This window comes from Coregonus clupeaformis, unplaced genomic scaffold (assembly GCF_020615455.1).
Source record: "Coregonus clupeaformis isolate EN_2021a unplaced genomic scaffold, ASM2061545v1 scaf0319, whole genome shotgun sequence".
Taxonomy (NCBI): domain Eukaryota; kingdom Metazoa; phylum Chordata; class Actinopteri; order Salmoniformes; family Salmonidae; genus Coregonus; species Coregonus clupeaformis.
Genome location: NW_025533774.1, coordinates 41185 through 69075, shown reverse-complemented (window position 1 = coordinate 69075; position 27891 = coordinate 41185). Strand labels below are relative to the sequence as shown.

Genomic DNA, 27891 nt, shown 5'->3' with positions numbered 1-27891 from the left:
GCACAACTCCAACACCATCATTAGTTTGCAGACGACACAACAGTGGTAGGCCTGATCACCGACAACGATGAGACCTGGCCGTGTGGTGCCAGCAGGATAACAACCTCTCCCCCAACGTGATCAAGAGAAAGGAGATGATTGTGGACTACAGGGAAAAAGAGGACTGAGCACACCCCATTTCACCGACGGGCTGTAGTGGAACAGATTGAGAGCTTCACCAACATCACAACAAACTATCATGGTCCAAACACACCAAGATAGTCATGAAGAGGGCACGACAAAGCTTATTCCCCCTCAGGAGACTGAAAAGATTCGGCATGGTTCTCAGATCCTCAAAAAGTTCTACAGCTGCACCATTGAGAGCATCCTGACTGGTTGCATCACCCGCCTGGCATGGCAACTGCTCGGCCTCCGACCGCAGAGTCACTTCAGAGGGGTAGTGCGTACGGCCCAGTACATCACTGGGCCAGCTGCCCACCATCCAGGACCTTTATACCGGGCGGTAGTCAGAGGAAGGCCCTAAAAATGATCAAAGACTCCAGCCACCTTAGTCATAGACTGTTCTCTCTGCTTACCACACTGCAAGCGTATCGGAGCGCCAAGTCTAGGTCCAAGGCTTCTTAACAGCTTCTACCCCAGCCATAAGACTCTGAACAGATAATCATGCTACGCAGACTATTTGCATTGTTGGTTAAGGGCTTGTAATACGCATTTCACTGTAATGTCTACACCTGTTGTATTCGGCCATGTGGCAAATAAAATGTGATTTGATTCTGTTTAAATATTTTTAATGTCACTGAACCTGGTCTCTAATATCCCCATATTCCCCTCCAATGACTGTACAAACAAGGTATGTAATCTTTCTTTATTGTCAGCTATATGCCTTTCAATATACTGTACGATTCTACATTCATGATTTCATAATTTTAGTCTGTCTGGAAAAGTATACTTGTGCATCATCACGCATGTGTTACAATTTGTTGCTGTATTCAAGGGTAGGCCAACCAGAGATTACAGCACACTTCAGTGCCAGAAACATGGGACGGAAAGGTGGATTTATGGATAATGGGGTGGAAGAGCCAAGATTGGTGAAATGCTAAGGAAATCTTAAAAAGAAAATCCACAGAAGAAGAAGAAGAAGAAGAAGAAGAAGAAGAGTAGAAGAAGAATTACAGCGAATGAAATTGTGGACCAAGTTAGCCAAAATATATCGTTTATATTAATGTTCCACTGGTAGAGAGGGAGGCTAAATGTAAGATCAGAGCCATTTTGATAGATGTGTGGCAGAAGAGATGGGACTCTGAGCCCATTTATATGCCCTCCAAAGAAAGGTGCTTAGGACATTGTACATTGAACTCGTCATTACATCTGGTTGGCAGGCATGTGAATGGTTTGTGTCTGGACTGTATGGTCCATGAAACGGTGGAGCATGTGTTGTTATATTGTTGCAAGTATGTTGAAGAGAGGGGGAAGATCATGTAGGGTCATTGGGGTTGGGGGTTTGGAAGGGATTTTGGGGATGGGGGAGGGTCTATTAGAAGTTAGTAGGGCTCTTTTTATTTTCTCAAGTACTGAGTTAGGTATGGGAATTAGTGTAAACCGTGATTGACCACACACTCCAGCACAGTAGGTTGCGGCATGCACCTTTAACATTGGTTTGTGGACCGCCATTATATCATAGAAGAATAAGAATTACAGCGGTGAAGAGAGGTATTTAAAAAAAAAATTACATCTTTTTTTTTATTTTTTTTGGGGGGGATGGATCAGCTTAATATTGCAGATAGATTGCATCTTCTATCAATGTAATTGTCTGCATCCTTCCAATCCCCCAGTGTTTATTTTTATTTTTTATATATATATTCCCCTTTATTACTTTTCTACCCCACCATCCTTTCCCTACTTGGAGTAAATTAGTGAACAACAACGCCCAGGCCTCTACTTCGGTCTATACTTACTATCTACACCTTATGGACAGAGTTACTTTTACAATATTCTATATCTATATATATATATATATATATATATATATATATATATATATATATATATTTATTTATTTTTTTGCTCCTGAACTTCTTCTACTCTCAACCTCTCCGATCATTTTCATGATGTCCATCCGGTTTGCTTCTAAATGCCATATCTTTCTAACTGGCCTCTTTCCCAAGCTCCAACATACAACCTATATACTTATTATGGACACAGTATGCTTACATTATTAGCTATCTTTGTTATTATTTGTTGTTATTTGTTATTAGTCCCATCCTTCAACTCTATTCAATACCTCCCATCTATCTCTTAACACCATCCATATAGGATTTCTATTTGCCATATATATTTCAACCCGTACTGTGATGTTTTACAAAAGTTCTGAACCTTTCTATTCTCATTTGCTTCTACAGATTGTGAATTAAAAATAAACATTTTTGCTAAAAGTATTATTATATTATTGATTGATTGACTATGACTTTTCAGATCACCCAGTAATGCTATCTGCAACGTTAGTTCCAGGTAAATATTGCAATCCTTTAGCCATTCCTGGACCTGTGTCCAAAAACAAGCTACAAATGGACAGAACCAAAACAAATGATCTAATGATTATATCTCTTCACAGCAAAATCTGCAGAGCTGGGAAGATTGTATCCCCCCATATAAATAACATTCTATTGGTAGCAAGAATTTTATATAATAATTTAAATTGAAAGATTCTAATTTGAATCCGGTGTCGCTTTTGCGGTGTCAGTTCATAAACACTATGCCATGGATCGGTACGTCAAGATCTCTTCCCCACTATTTTGCAATCTATATGGGACGGCTGTCAATCCTTTGGTCCTTAAGTGAAACTGATATACTTTTTTATTTATCCAGTTTTCCCTTAACCAATTATGTTCTTTAATGCAAGGCCGACAGACAAGTTCCTTGCTTTCTCCCCCTTCAACTTTCCTCTCTCCCTTTTATTGAGGCTGCAATTATTTGGTTGTAATTTTGGGTAGAGCAGACATTTCCATATGTTTTTGTTAGCTGCATGTCGACATAACTCCACCAGTCCTACCATGATATCATTTACGAAGATTATACCTTTTTTAACATTCCTGTCAAAAAAATAAAGGTTTTTTTGTCAATTAGTATATTTGAATTTGACCACAATATTTGTTGCATTATTTATTCTGTCGTTTCTGGAGGATTAAATTGAAATTGCAACCAACTTTCTATGGCTTGTTTTAGAAATAGTGACATTTGGGAGATTATTTCCTTTTCAAATAACTGAAAGTGAGAGGTTGTAATCTGAATAAAGGGAAAAAGGCCTTTCTTGAACAGTGGGTGAGACAATCTTACTAATTTGCTTGAGAACCAGTTCGGATTTAAGTATAACTTTTTGGATGACTGAAGATTTTAAGCAGTGATAGGTCTAATGCTTTAATATTTAATAATTTCTGTCCTCCGAATTCATATTCATTATATAAATATGCTCTTTTAATTTTGTCTGGCTTGCCGTTCCAAATAAAATTGAATATTTTTTTTCTCATATAATTTAAAAAACTGTTTGCTAGCGTAGGCAAGACCATAACAAATAGGTAAACTGGGATAATACTAAAGAGTTAATCAGGTTATTTTTCCACAAATTGACAGGTATTTTCCTTTCCATGGTAGTAAGATCTTATCTATTTTACTAACTTTCTATTATAATTTATTGAAGTGAGATCATTTATTTCCTTTGGGATATGTATTCCGGTATATCTACATTTACATTTTAGTCATTTAGCAGACGCTCTTATCCAGAGCGACTTACAGGAGCAATTAGGGTTAAGTGCCTTGCTTATAGGCACATCGACAGATTTTTCACATAGTCGGCTCGGGGATTAGAACCATCGACCTTTCGGTTACTGCACAACGCTCTTACCCACTAAGCTACCTGCCGCTCTACATCACCATCAGACCATTCTATTGGTAAACTACATAGTAATGTAAAAATTGTATTTTTTAGTGATCCAATACGTAATATAGTACATTTGTCATAATTTGGTTTTAATCCAGAGAGGTTGGAAAATGTATCTAGATCCTCTATGAGGCTGTGGAGGATTCTAGTTGTGGATCTAAAAAGAAAACATGAATCATCTGCGTACAATGACACCTTTCTTTTTTAAGCCCTGTATTTCTAGTCCTCTGATATTATTATTGGATCTGATTTTAATAGCTAACATCTCGATGGCCACAATAAATAGATATGCCGATAGTGGACAACCTTGTTTCACTCCCTCTTGACAGTTTAAAACTTTCTGAGAAATAGCCATTATTTACTATTTTACACCTAGGGTTACTATACATAGATTTTGACCCATTTTATAAAGAGATTCTCCAAAAATTGAAATGCTCCAGGCATTTATATAGAAACCCCATCGAACTTTATTAAATGCCTTTTTCGAATCTGCTTAATAGCAGGCCTGGTTTCCCCATATTTTCCATAGTGTTCTATTGTTTCCAATACTTGCCTTATATTATCTCCAATGTATCTTCCATGTAAAAAACCTGTCTGATTAGAATGAATGAATGAATAATATCCGACAATACCTTTTTTAATTATATGCGCTATACATTTTTGCTAGGATTTTTGCATCACAACACTGAAGTGTAAGGGGCCTCCAATTTTGTAAATGGACTGGATCTTTATATTTTCCACTTGTATCCTGTTTCAGTAATAATGAGATCAGACCAGAGAGAGTAGTTGGGCGAAAGCCACGGTGGGGAGGTGCGGAAAAGCAAATAAGGAAGAAAGTGGAACATATGTGCTGAATAGAACATGGAGTGGGGGGATTGCATAGGCCTTCTGAAAGATCTGGTGAACGAGAAGATGATGGAGAAGAAAAAAAAGGAGAGACATGGAATATTTATTGAGTTAATATGGAATCGCACAGAACTTTTGGAATTGCTTGAGGAGGAAATGGGACAGGACGAGAGTGAGGATGAATTAAAAGTAGTGGCAGGTGCAGTGATGACTGCTGAGAAGAGGTTGAGTGTAGAGGGAGGTAGTGAGGTGAGGAGGTGGGCGTCAAATGCAAAAATGGGGATACGTGCTCCAGTAGTTCAGAGATGAAACTACCTGCAGTGAGGATCACGAGTTCGGACCTCGTCCCAAGGATGATATTGGTCCAGTGGGAGTGAGATTTGTAGAGAGAACGTGGATCCTTGCTGTTTGGTTGATCTATATGTGGTGTCAGTTGGGTGGAGGAGAAGTTGGGGACTGTTGAGTTGGTGAAGGTATCTCGGAGTGGACTCGTGATGATTTATTGTGTTTCCTCAGTCCCAGAGGGAGAGCGCTCCGGATTACGAGATTAGGGAGAAGAATTTTGACGTGCTTTGCTCTCCAGAGCAGGGTGCTGTTGAAAGGAGTGATAACAGGGGTGGCATTAAGTATTGAGGAGGAGCAGTTGAAATGGAAGATTCCTGATGTCTGTGATGCCCGCTGCTTGATGAAACGTTAGATCCGTTGGGGAGATGAGAGACATTATCTGTCATGCTGAGTTTTGATGCAGTCGTTACCGATAAGGTCAAGGTAGGAAGTGTCAGTTATCCAGTGAGAGTTCATGTACTGAAAATATTACAGTGTTTTTTGGTGTCCAAGGTTATGGGCATATTGCAGCAAGATGCCTAGATGTGATATGTGATAAGTGTGCAGGAGGGCATGAGGCGAAGGAATGTGTGGTAAGTATCGGTGTAGAAAGTTGTGTGTGTTTGTTGTGGGGGGTGATCATGGGGCTGGAGATCGGAGGTGTCCGGTGAAAGAAAGGCAGATTGAGTGCTTGCACAGAAAGTGTAGTATACGAAGCAGTGAATAGAGTGGTAGAGAAGGATGGGTCAGGGTGAGGATCCTGAGAGATTCCTGAGTAGGCAGAGGTCAAGAGAGAGTGATGGGAAGAATATGTGCTTCAGTAAGGTGGGCTTTTTAGAATGTATTTGTAACCGGTGTGAATGGCTAGCTACATTAGCGGTGCACCTAGTAAGCGTTTCAATCGGTGACGTCACTCGCTCTGAGACCTTGAGAGTAGTTGTTTCCCTTTCTGCAAGGCGTGGTCTTTGTGGAGCGGGGTAATGGTGCTTCGAGGGTGACTGTTGTCGATGTGTGCAGAGGGTCTCTGGTTCAAGCTCAGTAGGGGCGAGGAGAGGGACGGAAGCAACACTGTACATACCTGTTGTTAATTGTACTGCAAAATTAATCAGTCAGAAAATAGAGGTTGTAGTGTCAGCGGCAGAAGTACTTGGGATTGCGAGGATTCTACTACAGAACAGCTGCAGGGGTGTTGAGTGGTAGTGATATGTCCTCTCAGACCATTGGTCTGGGAGTAGGACTAGGTAGGGTTAAATAGTGGAATGGGTGTTTTTTTTTTTTGGAGGGCTAATAGGTGGTCGAGGTAATTTTCACTTTTCCCCAATTTTGCATTATTGTGGCCAAGAATGTGATGTATGTAGGCCGTGATGGCATCACACTCCAGTACAGTAGGTGGCGGTGTATGCACCTAGAAGTTGGATGCGATCCACCAACCAAATCCCAAGAAGAAGAAGAAGAAGAAGCAGAATTACGCACTCTGGCACTCACTTTAACACCCAGGTGCCTGTGTTGATGTTTGTCCTGAGTGATTAATTGGGTGGTCGAGAAATAAACAATGGAAATACGTTTTGGGACTGCAAAAGGGGAAAACATCTCGAGAAACGTTGTAGGGATGCCGAGTCCCCTGGTGCAAACCAGGAGTATGGTGGAAGTAACGTTAGACAAATGTTTGGTTGGAGAGCCTAGTAAATGCCGTCCCTTTAGAAAACAAGAACAAGATGTATGTTAGGTGAAGTACGGTATTATCGTAAGAGACGTATACTTGGATTACGGAGGGAGGAATGGAGGAAAAGAGAGGCAGAGGAGGTCTAAGATAAAATCTGCGGGAAAAGGGAGAAGGTTTGTTAAAGGTAGAATGGTAGAAAATGTAAGCGGAGTGAGTTGAAGACAGGAGGAGAAATGGAAGTGAATGAGGTGAAGTATTGGAGGTGGTAGGTTGCCCAACAATGTGAAGATTAGGATATAAAGTTATCCTGTACGAGCTTATGTGCCGAATACATTACGATGTTACAGGTGTCAAACTTATGGGCATGTGGCAGCAGTGTGTAGGAGGGAGGTTCCAAGGTGTGAGAAGTGGTGCAGAAGGGCATGAGACAAAGGAATGTGCAGCATTGGGGAAAGTAGTGGTATGTGCTAATTGTAGGGGTGCCCATGGGGCTGGGGTCAAATGTCACGTGCTAGAGAGGCAGGTTGAGGTTTCCAGGGTAAGAGTAGTGAAGAAGTTGTCATATGCTGAGGCAGTGAAGAAAGTAGAGGAAGATGGGTCAAGGGGGAGGAGTGGTGAGAGTAGTAGATATGTACCAGTACAGAGGGATAGGCCAACAAGTGATATATGTTTCAAAGTAAGATTGGATTTGTAGCATTTATAGCAATGGTTATTAATTGTACTGCAGGGGATGGAACGTAAGTCAAAGAAAATTGAGGTTATGGTGGCAGCTGCAGGGGTATTTGGGTGCGAGACTTGACATCAGAAGAGTTACAGGGTGTGTTAAGTGGTGATGTCCCATCCTTTCAGGTTGAGGGCATGAGGTAGAAATACAAAAATAATAATAGGGGAGTAGGGTGGTGTTCATTTCTTTATTGTTTTTTGTTGATTAAATTGTTTTTGAATTTGTGAGTGTGGTGTTAGATGGTAGGGTATTTCTTTATTTTATTTTTTCAAGCAAAATAAAAGGGAGTTGTACTCCAGTCTAGTGGTGGCGGTAATGCAACATATTGGATGCCAACTGCCGTTAAACCTCATCGAAGAAGAAGAAGAAAAGGAAGACAGACTCTCCCACTTTGTTGAGAGCAGGGTTGCACGACAATCTTGCATTGGGATATATCGGTGATATAAAATGCGATTGAATTTGGATGCACTTTGTATACAACTACGTGTCTCAAATTCTAGTAATTGATCATCTAGCGGTCCACCTGATTAGATCGTCGACTGCTTTATCTCAATAGTGACTGCGAGTCTGTCCGCTACTAGAACTAGTCGAGACATGACTAATCCTATGTTTAGGGACCAACTGCAAGCTGGTAGCTCCGAGGTGGACTGGTGTGAAGGCAATTACCTTATTTACCTAGTATTGCAGAGTTTTATAACACGGTTAGTCATTTATCTTTAAGACAATATTGTAATATGTTTTATGACAGCCATTGCTTAGTGCCTTTGTTTCAATATTTGGTAATGGAATGCCCTTGCTTTTCTGCATGACTGCTTCCCTTTATTTAGTCTATTGGGATTTCGTTTGAATGTTACTACCCCAGATTGGTAGTCGACACTCCTCACTGTTGAACAGTTTGATTTTTAGGACATAGAAAGGGGGTAAAGAACACAGGCGCATTGGCACCTCATATCTGGTTCAACAGCTGTCAGCTACTATCAGTACAGAGTTCTTTTTGTTGCCTATCAAGAAAACATATTGGGATTTAGATTAAACATTTTCATATTGTTCAATAGGCCTAGGCCTACTCCTTGTATTCATATCCATACTATGGCTATGTGTTCCTAAAGATCCCAAAATCTGTTGAAATACAGAGTGAAATTAATGGATGTGTGTATTGTATTTGTAACAAACATATCACTTGCTTGCCTACAATTCTGCTCACATTTTCATTCCCTTCATTTTTTTCTTCATTTCGGATCAGCAACATCTTGTTTTTTTGTTTTACCGCCAATATTAATGTGTCTTGTTCCTTGCCTGCAACACATTTCAACAGTGGAATATATCTCATTTGGATTCTACTGGTTGTGATTGGTGAAGTTGTTTTGACAAAGCATGATGATTCCTTCAGTTACTCGCCTCTGCTTTGATTTTGTGTGTGGCCTGAACCTAATCTTATTTTAAGAGCACTCATACTTATAGGTTTCGTCTGAGGAAAAGGTGCTCTAAATATTATGAGCACAGAAATATCACATTTACATAAGTATTCAGACCTTTTACTCAGTACTTTGTTGAAGCACCTTTGGCAGTGATTAGTCTTCTTGGGTATGGCCTTTACAAGCTTTACACACCTGTATTTGGGGGAGTTTCTCCCATTCTTCTCTGCAGATCCTCTTAAGCTCTGTCAGGTTGGATCACTGCACAGCTATTTCTCGATCGGGTTCAAGTCCGTGCTCTGGCTGGGCCACTCAAGGACCTTCAGAGACTTGTCCTGAAGCCACTCTTGCGTTGTCTTGTCTGTGTGCTTAGGGTTGTTCTCCTGTTGGAAGGTGAACCTTCGCCCCAGTCTGAGGTCCTGAGCGCTCTGGAGCAGGTTTTCATCAAGGATCTCTCTGTTCATCTTTCCCTCTGTCAGAGTGACCATCGGGTTCTTGAAAACCTCCTGACCAAGACTCTGGGTCTTCCATTTCTGTGGCGGTCCTCATGAGAACCAGTTTCATCATAGCGCTTGATGGTTTTTGCTACTGCACTTGAAGAAACTTCCCGTATTGACTGACCTTCGTGTCTTAAAAGTAATGACTTTCGTTTCTCTTTGCTTATTTGAGCTGTTCTTGCCATAATATGGACTTGGTATTTTACCAAATATGGCTATCTTCTGGATACTCCGGCTGTAGGTGCTTAAGTGTAGAGTGTACAATCATCAGCATACATAGTCATTTTAGCTGCTTTTGTAAGACATTTGGCATTACTTTGTAAAAATAGAGAAGAGTAATATCCCAAGACAACTGCCCTGAGGATACCACACTGTACATATCTCATGTTAGAGTAGCTTCCATTGAGTAACTCTCCAACCATGTGATGGCAGGTGATGTAAATCCCTAACAAGTTAGTTTTTTAATATACATATTTTGATCAATAACATCAAAGGCTGCACTGAAATCTAACAATACAACTATAATCTTATTATCAATTTCATTTAGCCAATCATCAGTCATCATCAGTTTACTAAGAACAGGCAGCAAACTGATTGGCTATTAGAGCCAGCAGAAGGATGTTTTACTATTGTTTGGTAGTGGAATTACTTTAGCTTCCTTCCACGCCTGTGGACAGACAATCCTTTAGGCTTTGGTAAAAGACATGGCAAATATGGGTGGCAATACAGTCTGCTACCATTCTCAATAGTTTCCCTTCTGGGTTGTCTGTACCTGGTGGCTTATCATTATTGATGGATAACAACCGTTTTTCCACCTCTTCCACAAAAAACTTGCCAAATTCAAACGGAAATCCTTCTCTTTCATTATTAGATCTTCAATATACAGATATGATGGTTCACTGTTCAATGTTGTCATTTCACTTCTCAGTTTGTCCACTTTACTGGAGAAATAGTAATTGAAATGATTGGCTATATCAAAGGTTTGGTCTAAATGACCCATCAACTTCAATAACGATGGAGATTAATTGGGTTTTCTGCTCATGATATCATGAGGTGTGAGGTCAAAACACACTCTTATGTCTCCATTCGCTTTTGGGGGCGACCACCATTCCGGAGCACCATTCTGTGGGCTCTGTCACTTTGTTATGACATCCATGTTCTCCATCCTGCCCAGTTCTTCATAAACTTTTTCTCTTGAGCGGAACACGTCGTGGTGCTGAAAGAGCACAGGGTGTGGCTCCATCTTTAAGCTCTATCTTGTATGAATCTTGGGAGTTTCCCCAGTCCTGGAAAGATGGATTCTGTGCAGTAACTGTAGGGCCTCTATGGCTGGTATGCCTATGAGTGGTTGTGTCAGTCCTGCTACGATGTACACCTCTTGTTCTGTGCTGTACCCTTTTTATTATCAGCTTGCTCTTACAGCAGCCTTTCACGTCAAGCAGATTTAGCCCCGGCCCGTATAGCATCTTGGTTGGTCTCACCAGACTGCCATCTTGTTGTTGTTTGAAGTATTTCTCTGGTATGGCTGTCACAGCTGCTCCTGTGTTGAGTTTGAAGCTGATGATTTCCCCATTCAGATACATTTTCTCCATCCACAGCTGTGTACCTTGTGAGGACAATAAACCTAGGAAAGCAAAGTCTTGTGATTCGGTGCTGGGCTGTGACTTTGTGTACAACTTGACAGAACGACAGACTGCTGCATAATGTCCCGTTTGCGACACTTTCTGCACTCAGCCTCCACTTTCTGCACTCACAGTCCTTCCATCCATGCTCTCGTCCTCCACATCTTTTGCACTCCTTTTCAGTTGGATTTCATTTTGTTTTGCCTTTTGTATGGTTTCTGTGGACTTTGTTGGAATTTGTTCCTATTATTAAATTGTGCTTTGGTGGTGTCCATATTTGTTGTGGTTTCTCCTACTACTGCATTACTGTGCAGTAATGTTTGCTGTTTCTTTACAGTTTCACTTTGTCTGACTCTTTGAATAGCTTTGCAAGTGTCACGTCTGAGTCTAACTGAAGCTGTTCTGAGTCTGACAGCCTCCTGTCTTTTATTCCAACAATTCTCTCTTATCAGTTCTTCCTTGTGCATTCCCAAAGTTACAATGCTCAGCCAGATGTGTACAACTGTGATGAATGCCTCTGCTCTCTCTCCTTTATCTTGACATCTCATGTTGAATTGAGCGCTCTCAAAAATAATATTGTTTTCCTACACGTGCTTCTCAAATGCTCCTTTTACAGCATCATACTTTTTATCTGCATCAGTCAATAGCAATGCTCCCAGAATATAATCGTAGCATCCCCATAGAATATACAGTAATTCAGAAAGTATTCATACCCTTTGACTTATTCCACATTTTGTGTTACAGCCTGAATTCAAAATTGATTAAATATTTTTTTTTTGTCACCCCATCTACACACAATCCCCATAATGAAAAGGCACATTTATTGAAAATGAAATACAGAAATATCTAATTTACATAAGTATTTACACCCGTAAGTCAATACATGTTAGAATCACCTTTGGTAGTGATTATAGCAGTGAGTCTTTCTGGGTAAGTCTCTAAGAGCTTTGCACACCTGGATTGTACAATATTTGCTTTTTTAAATTCTTTAAGCTCTGTCAATTTGTTTGTTGATCATTGCTAGACAGCCATTTTCAAGTTTTGCCATAGATTTACAAGCCGATATAAATGTCAACTGTAACTAGGCCACTCAGGAACATTCAATGTCGTCTTGTAAGCAACTCCAGTGTATATTGGCCTTGTGTTTTAGGTTATTGTCCTGCTGAAAGGTGAATTTGTCTCCCAGTGTCTGTTTGAAAGCACTGAACCAGGATTTCCGGGATGCTGACCTTCTAGGCAGAGTTGCAAAGAAAAAGCCATATCTCAGACTGGCCAATAAAAAGGATTAAGATGGGCAGTCTGAGATATAGCTTTTCTTTGCAACTCTGCCTAGAAGGTCAGCATCCCGAGTCGCCTCTTCACTGTTGACGTTGAGACTGGTGTTTCGCGGGTACTATTTAATGAAGCTGCCAGTTGAGGACCTGTGAGGCATCTGCTCAAACTAGACACTGTAATGTATTTGTCCTCTTGCTCTGTTGTGCACTGGGGCCTCCCACTCCTCTTTTCTATTCTGGTTAGAGCCAGTTTGCGCTGTTCTGTGAAGGGAGTAGTACACTGCGTTGTACGAGATCTTCAGTTTCTTGGCAATTTCTTGCATGAAATAGCCTTCATTTCTCAGAACAAGAATAGAGTGATGAGTTTCAGAAGAAAGTTATTTATTTCTGGCCATTTTGAGCCTGTAATCGAACCCACAATTGCTGACGCTCCAGATACTCAACTAGTCTCAAGAAGGCCAGTTTTATTGCTTCTTTAATCAGCAAAATAGTTTCCAGCTGTGCTAACATAATTGCAAAGGGTTTTCTAATGATCATTTAGCCTTTAATATATTGTTCTCTTTTCCATTAAAATCGTTTCTTTCAACTTCATGTCTAACCTTTTCTCTTTTTTTTTGGACATTCTTTTCTTTCAACAGGACATTTCTAAGTGAACCCAAACTTTTGAACGGTAGTGTGTATATATACAGTGAGGGGAAAAAAGTATTTGATCCCCTGCTGATTTTGTACGTTTGCCCACTGACAAAGAAATGATCAGTCTATAATTTTAATGGTAGGTTTATTTGAACAGTGAGAGACAGAATAACAACAACAAAATCCAGAAAACGCATGTCAAAAATGTTATAAATTGATTTGTATTTTAATGAGGGAAATAAGTATTTGACCCCTCTGCAAAACATGACTTAGTACTTGGTAGCAAAACCCTTGTTGGCAATCAGAGGTCAGACGTTTCTTGTAGTTGGCCACCAGGTTTGCACACATCTCAGGAGGGATTTTGTCCCACTCCTCTTTGCAGATCTTCTCCAAGTCATTAAGGTTTCGAGGCTGACGTTTGGCAACTCGAACCTTCAGCTTCCTCCACAGATTTTCTATGGGATTAAGGGTTGGAGACTGGCTAGGCCACTCCAGGACCTTAATGAGCTTCTTCTTGAGCCACTCCTTTGTTGCCTTGGCCATGTGTTTTGGGTAATTGTCATGCTGGAATACCCATCCACGACCCATTTTCAATGCCCTGGCTGAGGGAAGGAGGTTCTCACCCAAGATTTGACGGTATTGGCCCCGTCCATCGTCCCATTGATGCGTTGAAGTTGTCCTGTCCCCTTAGCAGAAAAAACACCCCCCAAAGCATAATGTTTCCACCTCCATGTTTGGGATGGGGATGGTGTTCTTGGGGTCATAGGCAGCATTCCTCCTTCTCCGAACACGGCGAGTTGAGTTGATGATGCTAAAGAGCTCCATTTTGGTCTCATCTGACCACAACACTTTCACCCAGTTCTCCTCTGAATCATTCAGATGTTCATTGGCAAACTTCAGACGGGCATGTATATGTGCTTTCTTGAGCAGGGGGGACCTTGCGGGCGCTGCAGGATTTCAGTCCTTCACGGCGTAGTGTGTTACCAATTGTTTTCTTGGTGACTATGGTCCCAGCTGCCTTGAGATCATTGACAAGATCCTCCGTGTATTTCTGGGTTGATTCCTCACCGTTCTCATGATCATTGCAACTCCACGAGGTGAAATATTGCATGGAGCTCCAGGCCGAGGAGATTGACAGTTCTTTTGTTTCTTCCATTTGCGAATAATCGCACCAACTGTTGTCACCTTCTCACCAAGCTGCTTGGCGATGATCTTGTAGCCCATTCCAGCCTTGTGTAGGTCTACAATCTTGTCCCTGACATCCTTGGAGAGCTCTTTGGTCTTGACCATGGTGGAGAGTTTGGAATCTGATTGATTGATTGCTTCTGTGGACAGGTGCCAGAAATCCTGGGAGCCAGAAATCTTTCTGATTGAGAGGGGTCAAATACTTATTTCCCTCTTTAAAATGCAAATCAATTTATAACATTTTTGACATGCATTTTTCTGGATTTTTTTGTTGTTATTCTGTCTCTCACTGTTCAAATAAACCTACCATTAATATTATAGACTGATCATTTCTTTGTCAGTGGGCAACGTACAAAATCAGCAGGGGATCAAATACTTGTTTCCCTCACTGTATATATATATATTGGCCAGGGAGGCATTGGAAAACCTCCCTGGCCTTTGTTGAATCTGTGTTTGAAATTCACTGCTCAACTGAGAGACCTTATAGATAATTGAATGTGTGGGGTACAGAGATGAGGTAGTCATTCAAAAATCATGTCAAACACAATTATTGCACACAGTCCATAAGTCCATGCAACTTATTAAGCACATTTTTACTCCTGAACTTATTTAGGCTTGCCATAACAAAGGGGTTGAATACTTATTGACTCAAGACATTTCAGCTTCTCATTTTTTAGAATTTGTAAACATTTCTAAAAACATAATTCCACTTTGACATTATGGGGTATTGTGTGTAGGCCAGTGAAACTAAATCTCAATTTAATCAATTTTATATTCAGGCTGTAACACAACAAAATGTGGAAAAATTGAAGGGGTGTGAATAGTTTCTCAAGGCACTGTATAAGAGAGTTCAACTGATATTCCTCTGGTTTTGCATTCAGTCCTGATGCCAGACAAAACCTCTCGAATCTTCTGATCCATCTGGGCCATTCTGCCATGTTTGAGAAGTCAAAGGGGTCTGGATGAGTTATATGTACAGCTGCCATTTCTATTTCGCTATGTCTCTGCGAAGCCTACACTGCAGATTCTTGTCCAGGCTGTGGGGTTACCTAAATCTACAGCATCACCCACAATCCCAAACAACATATTAAACTATGTATCCTGATCTATAAGTCTGCAGTCTAAAATGGATGACTATAAAGACATTAAAATAGGTTTAAGAGAGTTAATAGCATACTGCATTACACGCCTAGTGGACAGTAGCTGCACAGTGGCCACAATTCGCATAACCCCTGCCTCTCCTTACACAGTCTCTGGAGCTGAGTTCACCTCTGACCTGAGTTGGAACACAGAGCTGGAATCTAATTTAGAGCTGTGTGCCTGGTGTCCTGGCTCCTTCCTCTGTCTAGATAGGCCCTATCCAGTGTGTCTGCATGCAGTGAACACTGAGGGGATTTTTTTCCCCAATTCTGGTCCTTTTGACCCGAAGGGCAAAAACAAAAATGTGCACACTTTTTGGTTCCCCAGGACCAGAAATGGGAAACACTTCCTCTGTGTTCACTCTATGTAGTTCTGAAGGGACTGGATAGGTCAAGCAGTGTGGCAATGGCTCCACCTTGGTGAAAGAGCTTGGACAGCACACCATAAATAATCTTCAATGATTAATGTATTCCAATGTAGCCTAAGGGCACGTTTATGACGCAGGCATCCTCAGGCAGTGCACAGGGTAAATCTGAGATGGCACTACCTTACCTTCCCATAGGCAAAGGGAGATTTGCCACATTGTTCACACCTGGTTCCTTCAGATCTGGGGAGGTTATAGTTTAGGTGGGGGAAGGGTGGGGTTCGATGTCAAGGGGCTATATGGCTACCGATGATCCCAGAGTGGATTGACAGGTTGCCATGTTGGGCATTTATAAGGAGAAGTCCTGATTGCTGGGAAATTCCTTAAAGGGGTTGCCAGGTTCGGGTGGTGCCTCTTGGACAAGCACTGATAAATACAATAGAGTGTCTGTTGGACCCTGATAACAAGAGGCCATGGGCTACCGACCAGTCTGTTCACACTAAAACTTCAAAACACTACACTTAAAATATGTAAGTGTAAAACTCCTTCACATAATGAGTTATGATGTGGTCCTCTGTAGCTCAATTGGTAGGCATGGTGCTTGTAACGCCAGGGTAGTGGGTTCAATCCCGGGACCACCCATACGTAAAAATGTATGCACACATGACTGTAAGTCGCTTTGGATAAAAGCGTCTGCTAAATGGCTTATTATTGTTATTATTATTATTATTATTATTATTATTTGATTATTATTATTATGATAGGCCTAGGAAATTCCTGACTTATTTTATTGACCTTCAGCACCAAGCAGTCTGTCACACCATCTCAAGCCATGCTCAATTAATCATGTAAATCTAGATCGCAAGGGGTGTCTACCTTCACCCTGTAAATATAGAGACCAGTTGAACTGAATGGCCTGTTGTCATTTTTGTCAATATTCTTATGCTCCTATGGAAATTATAACAAGCCTTAGCTGAGATCCACTTAGCCTGGTCCCAGATCTGTTTGTGCTGTATAGCCAACTCCTTTTTGTCATTGTTATGGCATATACTGTAAATTGGCTATACAGCACAAACAGATCTGGGACCAGCTACATGAACAGTGGCTTAACATTAAAATCTAAGTCTTTGTGCTTGACTTGTCTGTGCTTTGGCTCAACATATTGTTATTAACAGTGTTCTCTTTCTTATGTTCCATTGAGAGACAGTAGTATTTCTTGTGGTCAGACTGAATTGCTGTGGATAGCTTAACGGCTGTAGGAAAGAACTGGGTTTCAGGTGAACTCTCCCACTGTTTTCAATTGACCTCCGGGTGAAATTGTGTTTCAAAACATCCTGCCACTAATCAGATAAGTTTGATTTCTGCAAGAGGGCGATGTTTCCTTGTTTTGAAAGAACCAAGACCATAATTTGATTAGGGAACATTTTTGGAAACTGATCACAAAGTAAGATAAAAGTTAATAAAATTAGTCTGAGGGAGTTGAGGAGCTCTGGGCGTCTGTAAATCCTGTGCGTCTGAAATGGCACCCTATTCCCTAGTCACTGCTTTTTGACCGGAGTTACAGCAATTTCATTCATAATAATATGACATTTAGCAGACGCTTTTATCCAAAGCGACTTAGTCATGCGTGCATACATTATTTTTTTTGTGTGTATGGGTGGTCCCGGGATCGAACCCACTACCTTGGCGTTACAACGCCGTGCTCTACCAGCTGAGCTACAGAGGACCACCTGTAGTATACCAGTAACACCTGTTCTCAACAGCTCCACATATGAGCAGCTGTTGTGCCTATTAAAAAGGCACAGTGTTGATTTTGTATGCCCTTGTTTTTGTATAGCATGTAACTTTGTGGTGTCTCTCCCTTGCCTCAGGTATTGGCTCCACATACTTTCATGCCACCCTCAGTTTCCTGGGTCAGATGCTGGATGAGTTGTCCATCCTGTGGGTGCTCATGTGTGCCATCGGCATGTGGTTCCCCAAGAGATACCTGCCCAAGATGTTCAGGAAGGACAGGTGAGTCAACAGTTTGCCTGGTCTCAATCCTCAATTCACTCCCTTCCCCTTGGCCCTTAAGCGTCGATGTTTGCAGATATGAAGGGTCTGCAGACCTCCCTTTTGGGGGGCCTGGTTGGTTTTCAGTTCCATTAAACTACATGTTATAAAATTAAAATGTTATTTGTCACATGCTTCAGTAAACAGTGATATGCTTACTTATGGGTCCTTTTCCAGAGTTAAAGATACAAAATTAAAATAAATATAGTGACACAGGAATGAATACACAGTGAATAACGAATATGAGTAAAAATAACATGGGTATATACAGGAGTACCAGTACCGAGTCGATGTGCAGGAGTGCGATGGTAATTGAGGTAGCTACAGTACCAGTCAAAAGTTTGGACACACCTACTCATTCAAGTGTTGTTGTTTTTTAAAACTATTTTCTACGTTGTAGAATAATAGCGAAGACATCAAAACTATGAAATAACACATGTAGTAACCCAAAAAGTGTTAAACAAATCAAAATATTTTATATTTGCGATTGTTCAAAGTAACCACCCCTTGCCTTGATGACGGCTTTGCACACTCTTGGCATTCTCTCAACCAGCTTCACCTGGAATGCTTTTCCAACAGTGTTGAAGGGTTCCCACATATGTTGACACTTGTTGGCTGCTTTTCCTTTGCTCTGTGGTCCAACTCATCCCAAACCATCTCAATTGGGTTGAGGTCGGGTGGTTGTGGAGGCCAGGTCATCTGATGCAGCACTCCATCACTCTCCTTCTTGGTCAAATAGCCCTTACACAGCCTGAAGGTGTGTTGGGTCATTGTCCCGCAGAATGCTGTGGTAGCCATGCTGGTTAAATGTGCCTTGAATTCTAAATAAATCACAGACAGTGTCACCAGCGAAGCACCCCCCACACCATCACACCTCCTCCTCCATGCTTCACGGTGGGAACCACATATGCGGAGATCATCCGTTCACCTACTCTGCAGTTGTAACCAAAAATCTCAAATTTGGACTCATCAGACCAAAGGACAGATGTCCACCGGTCTAATGTCCATTGCTCATGTTTCTTCTTCTTCTTAATGTCCTTTGGTAGTGGTTTATTTGCAGCAATTCAACCTGAAGGCCTGATTCACCGGTCTCCTCTGAACAGTTGATATTGAGATGTCTGTTACTTGAACTCTGTGAAGCATTTATTTGGGCTGCAATCTGAGGTGCAGTTAACTCTAAGGAACTTATCCACTGCAGCAGAGGTAACCTTCATGTCTTAAAGTAATGATGGACTGTCGTTTCTCTTTGCTTATTTGAGCTGTTTTTGCCATAATATGGTCTTGGTCTTTTACCAAATAGGGCTATCTTCTGTATACCACCCCTACCTTGTCACAACACAACTGATTGGCTCAAATGCATTAAGAAAAGAAATTCCACAAATTAACTTTTAACAAGGCACACCTGTTAATTGTAATGCATTCCAGGTGACTACCTCATGAAGCTGGTTGAGTGAATGCAAAGAGTATGCAAAGCTGTCATCAAGGCAAAGGGTGGCTACTTTGAAGAATTTTAAAATCTTTAAAAACTTTTTTGGATACTACATTATTCCATATGTATTATTTCATAGTTTTGATGTCTTCACTATTATTCTGCAATGTAGAAAATAGTAAAAATAAAGAAAACCCTTGAATGAGTAGGTGTGTCCAAACTTTTGACTGGTACTGTATTCGGAAAGTATTCAGACCCCTTGACCTTTTCCACTTTTTGTTACGTTACAACCTTATTCTAAAATTGATTAAACTGGACTTTTTTTCCCCTCATCAATCTACACACAATACCCCATAACGATGAAGAAAAGGTTTTAGAAATCTTTGCAAATGTTATAAAAATACTAAACTGAAATCACATTTACATAAGTATTCAGACCCTTTACTATTAATATTTTCTTTGATCCTGACTAGTCTCCCAGTCCCTGCCGCTGAAAAACATCCTCACAGTATGATGCTGCCACCGTGCTTCACTGTAGGGATGGGACCAGGTTTCCTCCAGACATGACGCTTGCCATTCAGGCCAAATAGTTAAATCTTGGTCTGAGAGTCCTTTAGGTGCCTTTTGGCAAACTCCAAGCGGGTTGTCATGTGCCTTTTACTGAGGAGTGGCTTCCATCTGGCCACTCTACCATAAAGGCCTGATTTGGTGTAGTGCTGCAGAGATGGTTGTCCTTCTGGAAGGTTCTCCCATCTCCACAGAGGAGCTTTGGAGCTCTGTCAGAGTTACCATCGGGTTCTTGGTCACCTCCCTGATCAAGGCCCTTCTCCCCCGATTGCTCAGTTTGGCCGGGCGGCCAGCTCTAGGAAGAGTCTTGGTGATTCCAAACTTCTTCCATTTAAGAATGATGGAGGCCACTGTGTTCTTGGGGACCTTCAATGCTACAGAATTTTTTGGTACCCTACCCAGATCTGTGCCTTGACACAATCCTGTCTTTGAGCTCTACGGACAATTCCTTCGACCTCATGGCTTGGCTTTTGCTCTGACATGCACTGTCAACTATGGGACCTTATATAGACAGGTGTGTGCCTTTCCAAATCATGTCCAATCAATTGAATTTACCATAGGTGGACTCCATTCAAGTTGTAGAAACATCTCAAGGATGATCAATGGAAACAGGATGCACCTGAGCTCAATTTCGAGTCTCATAGCAAAGGGTCTGAATACTTATGTAAATAAGGTATTTCTGTTTTATTAATTACAATTTGCAAACATTTCTACAAACCAGTTTTCACTCTGTCATTATGTGGTATTGTGTGTAGATTAATACTTTTTTTATTTAATCCATTTTAGAATAAGGTTGTAACGTAACAAAATGTGGAAAAAGTTAAGCAGTCTGAATACTTTCCGAATGCACTGTACATATAGGTAGGGGTAAAGAGACTAGGCAATGGCATATGTAATACACAATAGCTGTAGGCTATGTGGTGAGTGTGAAAGTGTATGCGTGGCGTCAGTATGCGCATGTTATGTGTGTGTGTGGGCGTATGTAGGGTGTGAGTGTGTGGGTAGAGTCCAGTGTTTGTGCATAGAGTCAGTGCAAGAGTAAGTCCAAAAAGGGGTCAATGCAGGTAGTCCGGGTAGCCATTTGATGAGCTATTTAGCGGTCTTGTTTAGCAGTCTCATGGCTTGGGGGCAGAATCTGTTCAGGGTCCTGTTGGTTCCAGACTTGGTGCACTGGTACTGCTTACTGTGCGGTAGCAGATAAAACAGTCTATGGCTTAGGCGGTTGGAGGTGACAGTTTTTTGGGCCTTCCTCGGACACCTCCTGGTATAGAGGTCCTTGGATATCCTGCAATAATTGGCTGTTAAGACTGTTCTGTTGTTTTTCTTTTCTTCATGGCAATTCACTTGAAGCTGTATTCTGTAGCGCCTTGCGGTTGGGTGCCTTACAGTTGCCGGACCAAGCGGTGATGCAGCCAGTCAAGATGCTCTCAATGGTGCAACTTTTTGAGGATCTGAGGGCCCATGCCAAATTTTTCAGCCTCCTGATGCCCTCTTCACGACTGTGTGGGTGTGTGTGGACCATGTTAATTCCTTAGTGATGTGGACACAATACCATGCACCCACTAGTGGTCAAAAGGTTTTGGCGCTCCATAAATATGGTACAGTACTGTATTCTGTCCAACTACAGTACGTCATCAGAGTGCGCTGCTGAACACTGTATGCTGGAAATGTATGGTTGAGAGGGATGAGGCAAAAGGAATGGCAAATAAGTCTGGTTGCATAACCGATTTGGCAAACGTATTGCAAATTGAGAAATCATGTGATAAATGACATAAAGAATTATAGTCAAAAGCTTTGGAGCACCTTAAATTAAATTTTGGGAAAAATGTCATTCATTGAATCAGATGGCTCATTCATCACAAAACCAACTGATATTGCCAACGTCTTTAATACTTTTTTTCATTAGCAAGATTAGCAAACTTAGGCATGACATGCCAGCAACAATTGCTGACACTACACATCCAAGTATATCTGACCAAATTATGAAAGACAAGCATTGTAATTTTGAATTCCGTAAAGTGAGTGTGGAAGAGGTGAACAAATTATTGTTGTCCATTAACAATAACAATTCACCGGGGTCTGACAACTTGGATGGAAAATTGCTGAGGATAATTGCGGACGATATTGCCAGTCCCTATTTGCCATATTTTCAATTTAAACCTACTAGAATGTGTGTGCCCCCCAGGCTTGGAGGAAAGCAAAGGTAATTCCGCTACTAGAATAGTAAAGCCCCATTACTGGCTCAAACAGCCGACCAATTAGCCTGTTACCAACCCTTAGTAAACTATTGGAAAAAAATTGTTTGACCAGATACAATGCTATTTTACTGTAAACAAATTGACAACAAACTTTCAGCATGCTTATAGAAAAGGACATTCAACAAGCACAGCACTTACACAAATGACTGATGATTGGCTCTCTTCACAGTCCTCAAGTCCAGAACGGACTATGGGAGGCGCACAGTACTACATAGAGCCATGACTACATTTGCTATTTAAGTGTATAGATTACGTATTTTTTCCCCGCCCCTGTTTGAGACAGGTGCATGATAATGGTCCATTCTAAATCAAACAAATTTCACACATATATGTATTAATTTGGGATCTATCGCGCGAATCCCACAACTCTCCCAGACTATGTTCACACAGAATAGAATAGTAGATTGACATAGGCTAGTGCTTTGCTGTTTGTTAGGCCTACTCATCTTGTTGGCTGACAAAGTAAATGTGGACAGTTGTTCCAATATCTTCAATATGCGCCTCGGAATTGGATAAGAATGCATGCAGTTGCGTACCCGATGTGTCTGTCTTCACTTGTAGCCTGTAAGAAAGACCCGATCACATGACGGAGAGCCATGTGAGTGAGAGGTGCTTCTAAGCACGCAGCAGGGAGAAGGTAATTATAATTATTATATTCAGCCCAAGGGCACAACAGCCACTGGCTGCATAAGGCAACAGTCATTAACATGAGGGGAAAGAGGGAAAAGTAAAGACTTTCTTACACAATTGTAAATGACCTCCGTTGTCATTGAGTTTCAGACCTTCACATCGTACACGCTTCATCACCACACACAAGGCAATTGCTTCGTTGATACTGTCCACATTGCCATGGGAGCAACATTTACATGACCCACGTCATGGGCATGGCCCTATGGACATGCTTCACCATTAACTCAATGTTTTTACCTTGGTGTTATGGATTATCATGTAATCAGGCATAGGAAATAAATAAAGTAAATAGGGTTCTGGAGCCTCTCCTTCAGGTGTCAGTAATGTAATGGTGAGAATAGTGTCAACGGTTTTGCTGCACAATTTCTTAACACAAGTTATAATAAGCATTATTGCAAAAAAGATAAAGCAGAGCTCATGCCTTTTCATGTGACTTTTTTCAAATCATCATTAGTCGCATCATGCAGCCTTAGAATGTATTAAAATTCAAAACATATAGCCCGTTTTGTATCATAACTAAAGTTACATAAATAACTCTAAATTAAGCATATAAGAGTACCTGTTTCTTTGTTTAACCGCTCAACACAGAATAGCCGCATGTGCGCACTCCTCAAATTGTTTGGAGAAAATATCCTTTCCATTTTATAAGTTTACAGCGCTGTAGAAGCTGTGTTTATTATGCTCTTGTCTAGGACAATATGGACAATCCGGCGTTCCAATGCGTCAATTGTTTGCTTGCGGAGTATTACAGGAATGAGGTGGCTATCCTTAGCAAGCAAATTTGAAATCTGCGCAAACTTATGGGGAAAACGCAAATTGGAACTTTCTCCTTCTCAACTCCTGTGGCTGGACGCCGCGCAGGTTTGATGGATCTATCCCCGTCTTGTCATCTGTCCCTATCCGAATGGCCTCAGCTACCGGGAACTTGCCTGCCAAGGAAGTAATCTCCATCTGCTTCTCCTCCTCCATCTTGTATTGGAGTAGACAGAGAACAGCAAGAAGATTGTTTCAATTAGCGCTGGTCACTTGTCACAAGTCGTGGAAACCAAAGGCAGCGGCATGCTGCTAAACGGACTAGAGTGTCTGTGAGAGGTCCGGAGCCGATTGACATGAAGAATAGCTTCGCCACCCTGGTGCCTGATCTGCCTGCGCCTTCATCGCTGGGACTGCCTTTGTCTGCGACAGCTGTGCTGACTCCAACTATGCTGACTCCAACAGCGGCTTCATCGTCGAGTTCAGCTCCTTTCCCTCTCTCTGGATCTGACGGGGCTCTGCCTTTTGTGGGAGGTCTGGGATCCACCCAAATCATTTGGGTTCCTGGATCCTTTCACAGCATTATAAGGCTGCGCTGAGACAATTACTTATCAATGACCCAAGCCCACCTCAGTTAATCCCTACCATTGTGTCGCTGAGTTGTCATAATGCTTCAGCAAATGTACATTATCCCATGGGCGTTGATAGACAACGGAAAGTATTCAGACCCCTTGACTTTTTCCACATTTTGTCACGCTACAGCCTTATTCTAAAATTGATTAAATCGTTTTTCCCCTCATCAATCTACACACAATAACCCATAATGACAAAGCAAAAACTGGTTTTACATAAGTATTCAGACCCTTTACTCAGTACTTTGTTGAAGCACCTTTGGCAGTGATTACAGCCTCGAGTCTTCTTGGGTATGACGCTGCAAGCTTGGCACACCTGTATTTGGGTAGTTTCTCCCATTCTTCTCTGCACAGATATTTTCAGGTCTCTCCAGAGATGTTCGATTGGGTTCAAGTCTGGGCTCTAGCTGGGCCATTCAAGGACGTTCAGAGAAGGGATGTTGTCCTGTTGGAAGGTGAACCTTGAACCACAGTCTGAGGTCCTGCGCACTCTGGAGCTGGATTCCATCAAGGATCTCTCTGTACTTTGCTCCGTTAATCTTTCCCTCGATCCTGGCTAGTATCCCAGTCCCTGCCGCTGAAAAACAACCCCACAGCATGATGCGCCACCACCATGCTTCACCGTAAGGATGGTGCCAGGTTTCCTCCAGACGTGACGCTTGGTATTCAGGCCAAAGAGTTAAATCTTGGTTTCATCAGACCAGAGAATCTTGTTTCTCATGGTCTGAGAGTCCTTTAGGTGCCTTTTGGCAAACTCCAAGCGGGCTGTCATGTGCCTTTTACTGAGGCCTGATTGGTGTAGTACTGCAGAGATGGTTGTCCTTCTGGAAGGTTCTCCCCATCTCCACAGAGGAACTCTAGAGCTCTGTCAGAGTGACCATTGGGTTCTTGGTCATCTCCTGACCAAGAACCTTCTACCCCGATTGCTCAATTTGACCGGGTGGCCAGCTCTAGGAAGAGTCTTGGTGGTTCCAAATTCTTCCATTTTAAGAATGATGGAGGCCACTGTGTTCTTGGGGACCTTCAATGCTGCAGACATTTTTTGGTACCCTTCCCCAGATCTGTGCCTCGACACAATCCTGTCTCGGAGCTCTACGGACAATTCTTGGCTTGGTTTTTTCTCTGACATGCACTGTCAATTGTGGGACCTTATATAGACAGATGTGTGCCTTTCCAAATCATGTCCAATCAATTGAATTTAACACAGGTGGACTCAAATCAAGTTGTAGAAACATCTCAAGGATGATCAATGGAAACAGGATGCACCTGAGCTCAATTTCGAGTCTCATAGGAAGTTGTCTGAATACTTATGTAAGGTATTTCAGTTTTTTATTTTTTTAATACATTTTCTAAATTTTCTAAAAACCTGTTTTGGCTCTGTCATTATGGGGTATTGTGTGTAGATTGCGGGGGAAAAAACCCAAAATAATCAATTTTAGAATAAGGCTGTAATGTCACAAAATGTGGAAAAAGTCAAGGGGTCTGAATAATTTCCAAATGCACTGTATGCCCCTCTAACTGCACTGAATGCCTCTGCTGATCCTACAGCTATTGTATGCAGTAATCATGTGCCTGTGAACAAGAGTTATACTATTAGCACTGAGGCGGTGTGCCCTAGTAGCAAGTCCACTGTGCAGCTCACCCTGCACTAACATAAATAACATGAGCATGTCTACTCCTGGTAAGCTTCCCAGTAAAGCAATGAAAACAATCAAGCATCCCAGAAAAGTGATAAAAATAGCCCACGTTAACATATGTAACATAAGAAACAAGGTTCGTGAAATCAATAATTTGTTAGTAACAGATGACATTCATATTCTGACAATCTCTGAAACTCACTTAGATAATATCTTTGATACAGTGGGAGCAATACATGGTTATAACATCTACAGAAAATACAGAAATGCCAGTGGTGGAGGTGTTGCTGTTTATATTCAGAACCACATTCCTGTGAAGCTTAGAGGATCTCATGTTAAATACTGTTGAAGTAATATGGCCATGAAGTAAGCTGCCCACTAAAGAAAAAAGCTTCAAACTGCAACCAGTGCCTGCAACCTGGTTCAGGTTATCAGTCAACCTACCACGGTAGTTACAAACAGCGCAGGAATGAAATCATCAAAATGTATTGATCACATCTTTACTAATGCTGCAGAAATTTCCTTTAAAGCAGTATCCAAATCCATCAGATGTAGTGATCACAATATAGTAGCCAAATCTAGGAAAACCAAAGTTCCAAGAACCTAATATAGTGTATAAGAGGTCATACAATAACTTTTGTAGTGATTCATATGCTGTTGATGAAAATAATATTTGTTAGTGTATGGTGTGTAATGAGGAGCAACCAGACGCTGTACTTGACACATTTATGAAAATGACTGGAAAACCTTTAAATCCCTGTGTATTGATGAGGAACTGAACCATTGTATGGTTGAGAGGGATGAGGCAAAAGGAATGGCAAATAACTGGCTGCACAACCGATTGGCAAACTTACTGCAAATTGAGAAATCATGTGACTAAACTGAATAAAAAGAAGAAGAAGCTGTACTATGAAACAAAGATAAAAGATATAAAGAATGATAGTAAAAAAGCTTTGGAGCACCTTTAAAGGACATTTTGGGCAAAAAGGCTAACTTAGCTCCATTATTCATTGAATCAGATTGCTCATTCATCACAAACCCGCTGATATTGCCAATTATTTTAATACTTTTTTCATTGGCAGGATTAGGAACCTTAAGCATCACATGCCAGCAACAAACGCTGACACTACACATCCAAGTATAACTGATCAAATTATGAAAGACAAGCATTGTAATATTGAATTCCGTAAAGTGAGTGTGGAAGAGGTGAACAAATTATTGTTGTCTATTAACAATGACAAGCCACCAGGGTCTGACAACTTGGATGGAAAATTACTGAGGATAATAGCGGACGATATTGCCACTCCTATTTATCATATCTTCAATCTAAGCCTACAGTAAAGTGTGTGTGCCTTCAGGCCTGGAGGGAAGCTGCAGTTAGTTTCAGAATTGGTGGCAAGGATTAAGTTAGTCCTAAATATTTCAAAAACTTAAAGCATTGTATTTGGGACAAATCATTCATTAAACCCTAAACATCAACTAAATCTTGTAATAAATAATGTGGAAATTGAGCAAGCTGAGGTGACTAAACTGCTTGGAGTAACCCTGGATAGTAAATTGTCATGGTCAAAACATGTTGATACAGCAATAGCAAAGATGGGGAGAAGTCTGTCCATATTAAGGCGCTGCTCTGCCTTTTTAACAACACTATCAACAAGGCAGGTCCTACAGGCCCTAGTTTTGTCGCAACTGGACTACTGTTCAGTCGTGTGGTCAGGTACCACAAATTACAATTAGCTCAGCAGCACGGCTGGCCCTTAAAGGTACACAGAGAGCCATGTAAATCTCTCATGGCTCAAAGTGGAGTAGAGATTGACTTCATCACTACTAAGTGTTGCCATGCTGAATGCCCCGAGGTGTCTGTTTTTAAACTACTAGCACACAGCTCAGACACCCATGCATACCCCACAAGACATGCCACCAAAGGTCTCTTCACAATCCCCAAGTCAAGAACAGACTATGGGAGGCGCACAGTGCTACATTTTTTATTTTTTTTAAAGATAAAAATACATCTTATGGAACAGCCGGGACTTTATAGAGACACACACACACATGATAAGACACGCACTCTACAAACACAAATTTTGAATTGTAGATATGTGATAGTAGAGTAGTGGCCTGAGGGAACACACTTAATGTGTTGTGAAAAGTGATATGAAATGTAATGTCATGTAATATTTAAAATTTTATGTAACTGCCTTAATTTTGCTGGACCCCAGGATTGGGGATCCTTAATAAATAAATACAAATAC

At 41.3% G+C, this 27891-nt stretch overlaps 1 protein-coding gene across 1 annotated transcript in view; it reads left to right on the top strand.

Moving 5' to 3' along the window:
• Positions 1-8795: 8795 nt before the first annotated feature.
• LOC123484447 (alkaline ceramidase 2-like) overlaps positions 8796-27891 on the top strand; it is a 38721-nt gene continuing 19625 nt past the window's right edge. Inside the window, exons 1-2 of the mRNA XM_045214809.1 lie at positions 8796-8844; positions 17493-17634. Of these exons, the coding sequence (XP_045070744.1) occupies positions 17540-17634 (95 nt within the window). The 5' untranslated portion in view covers positions 8796-8844; positions 17493-17539. The remainder of the gene's footprint in view (positions 8845-17492; positions 17635-27891) is intronic.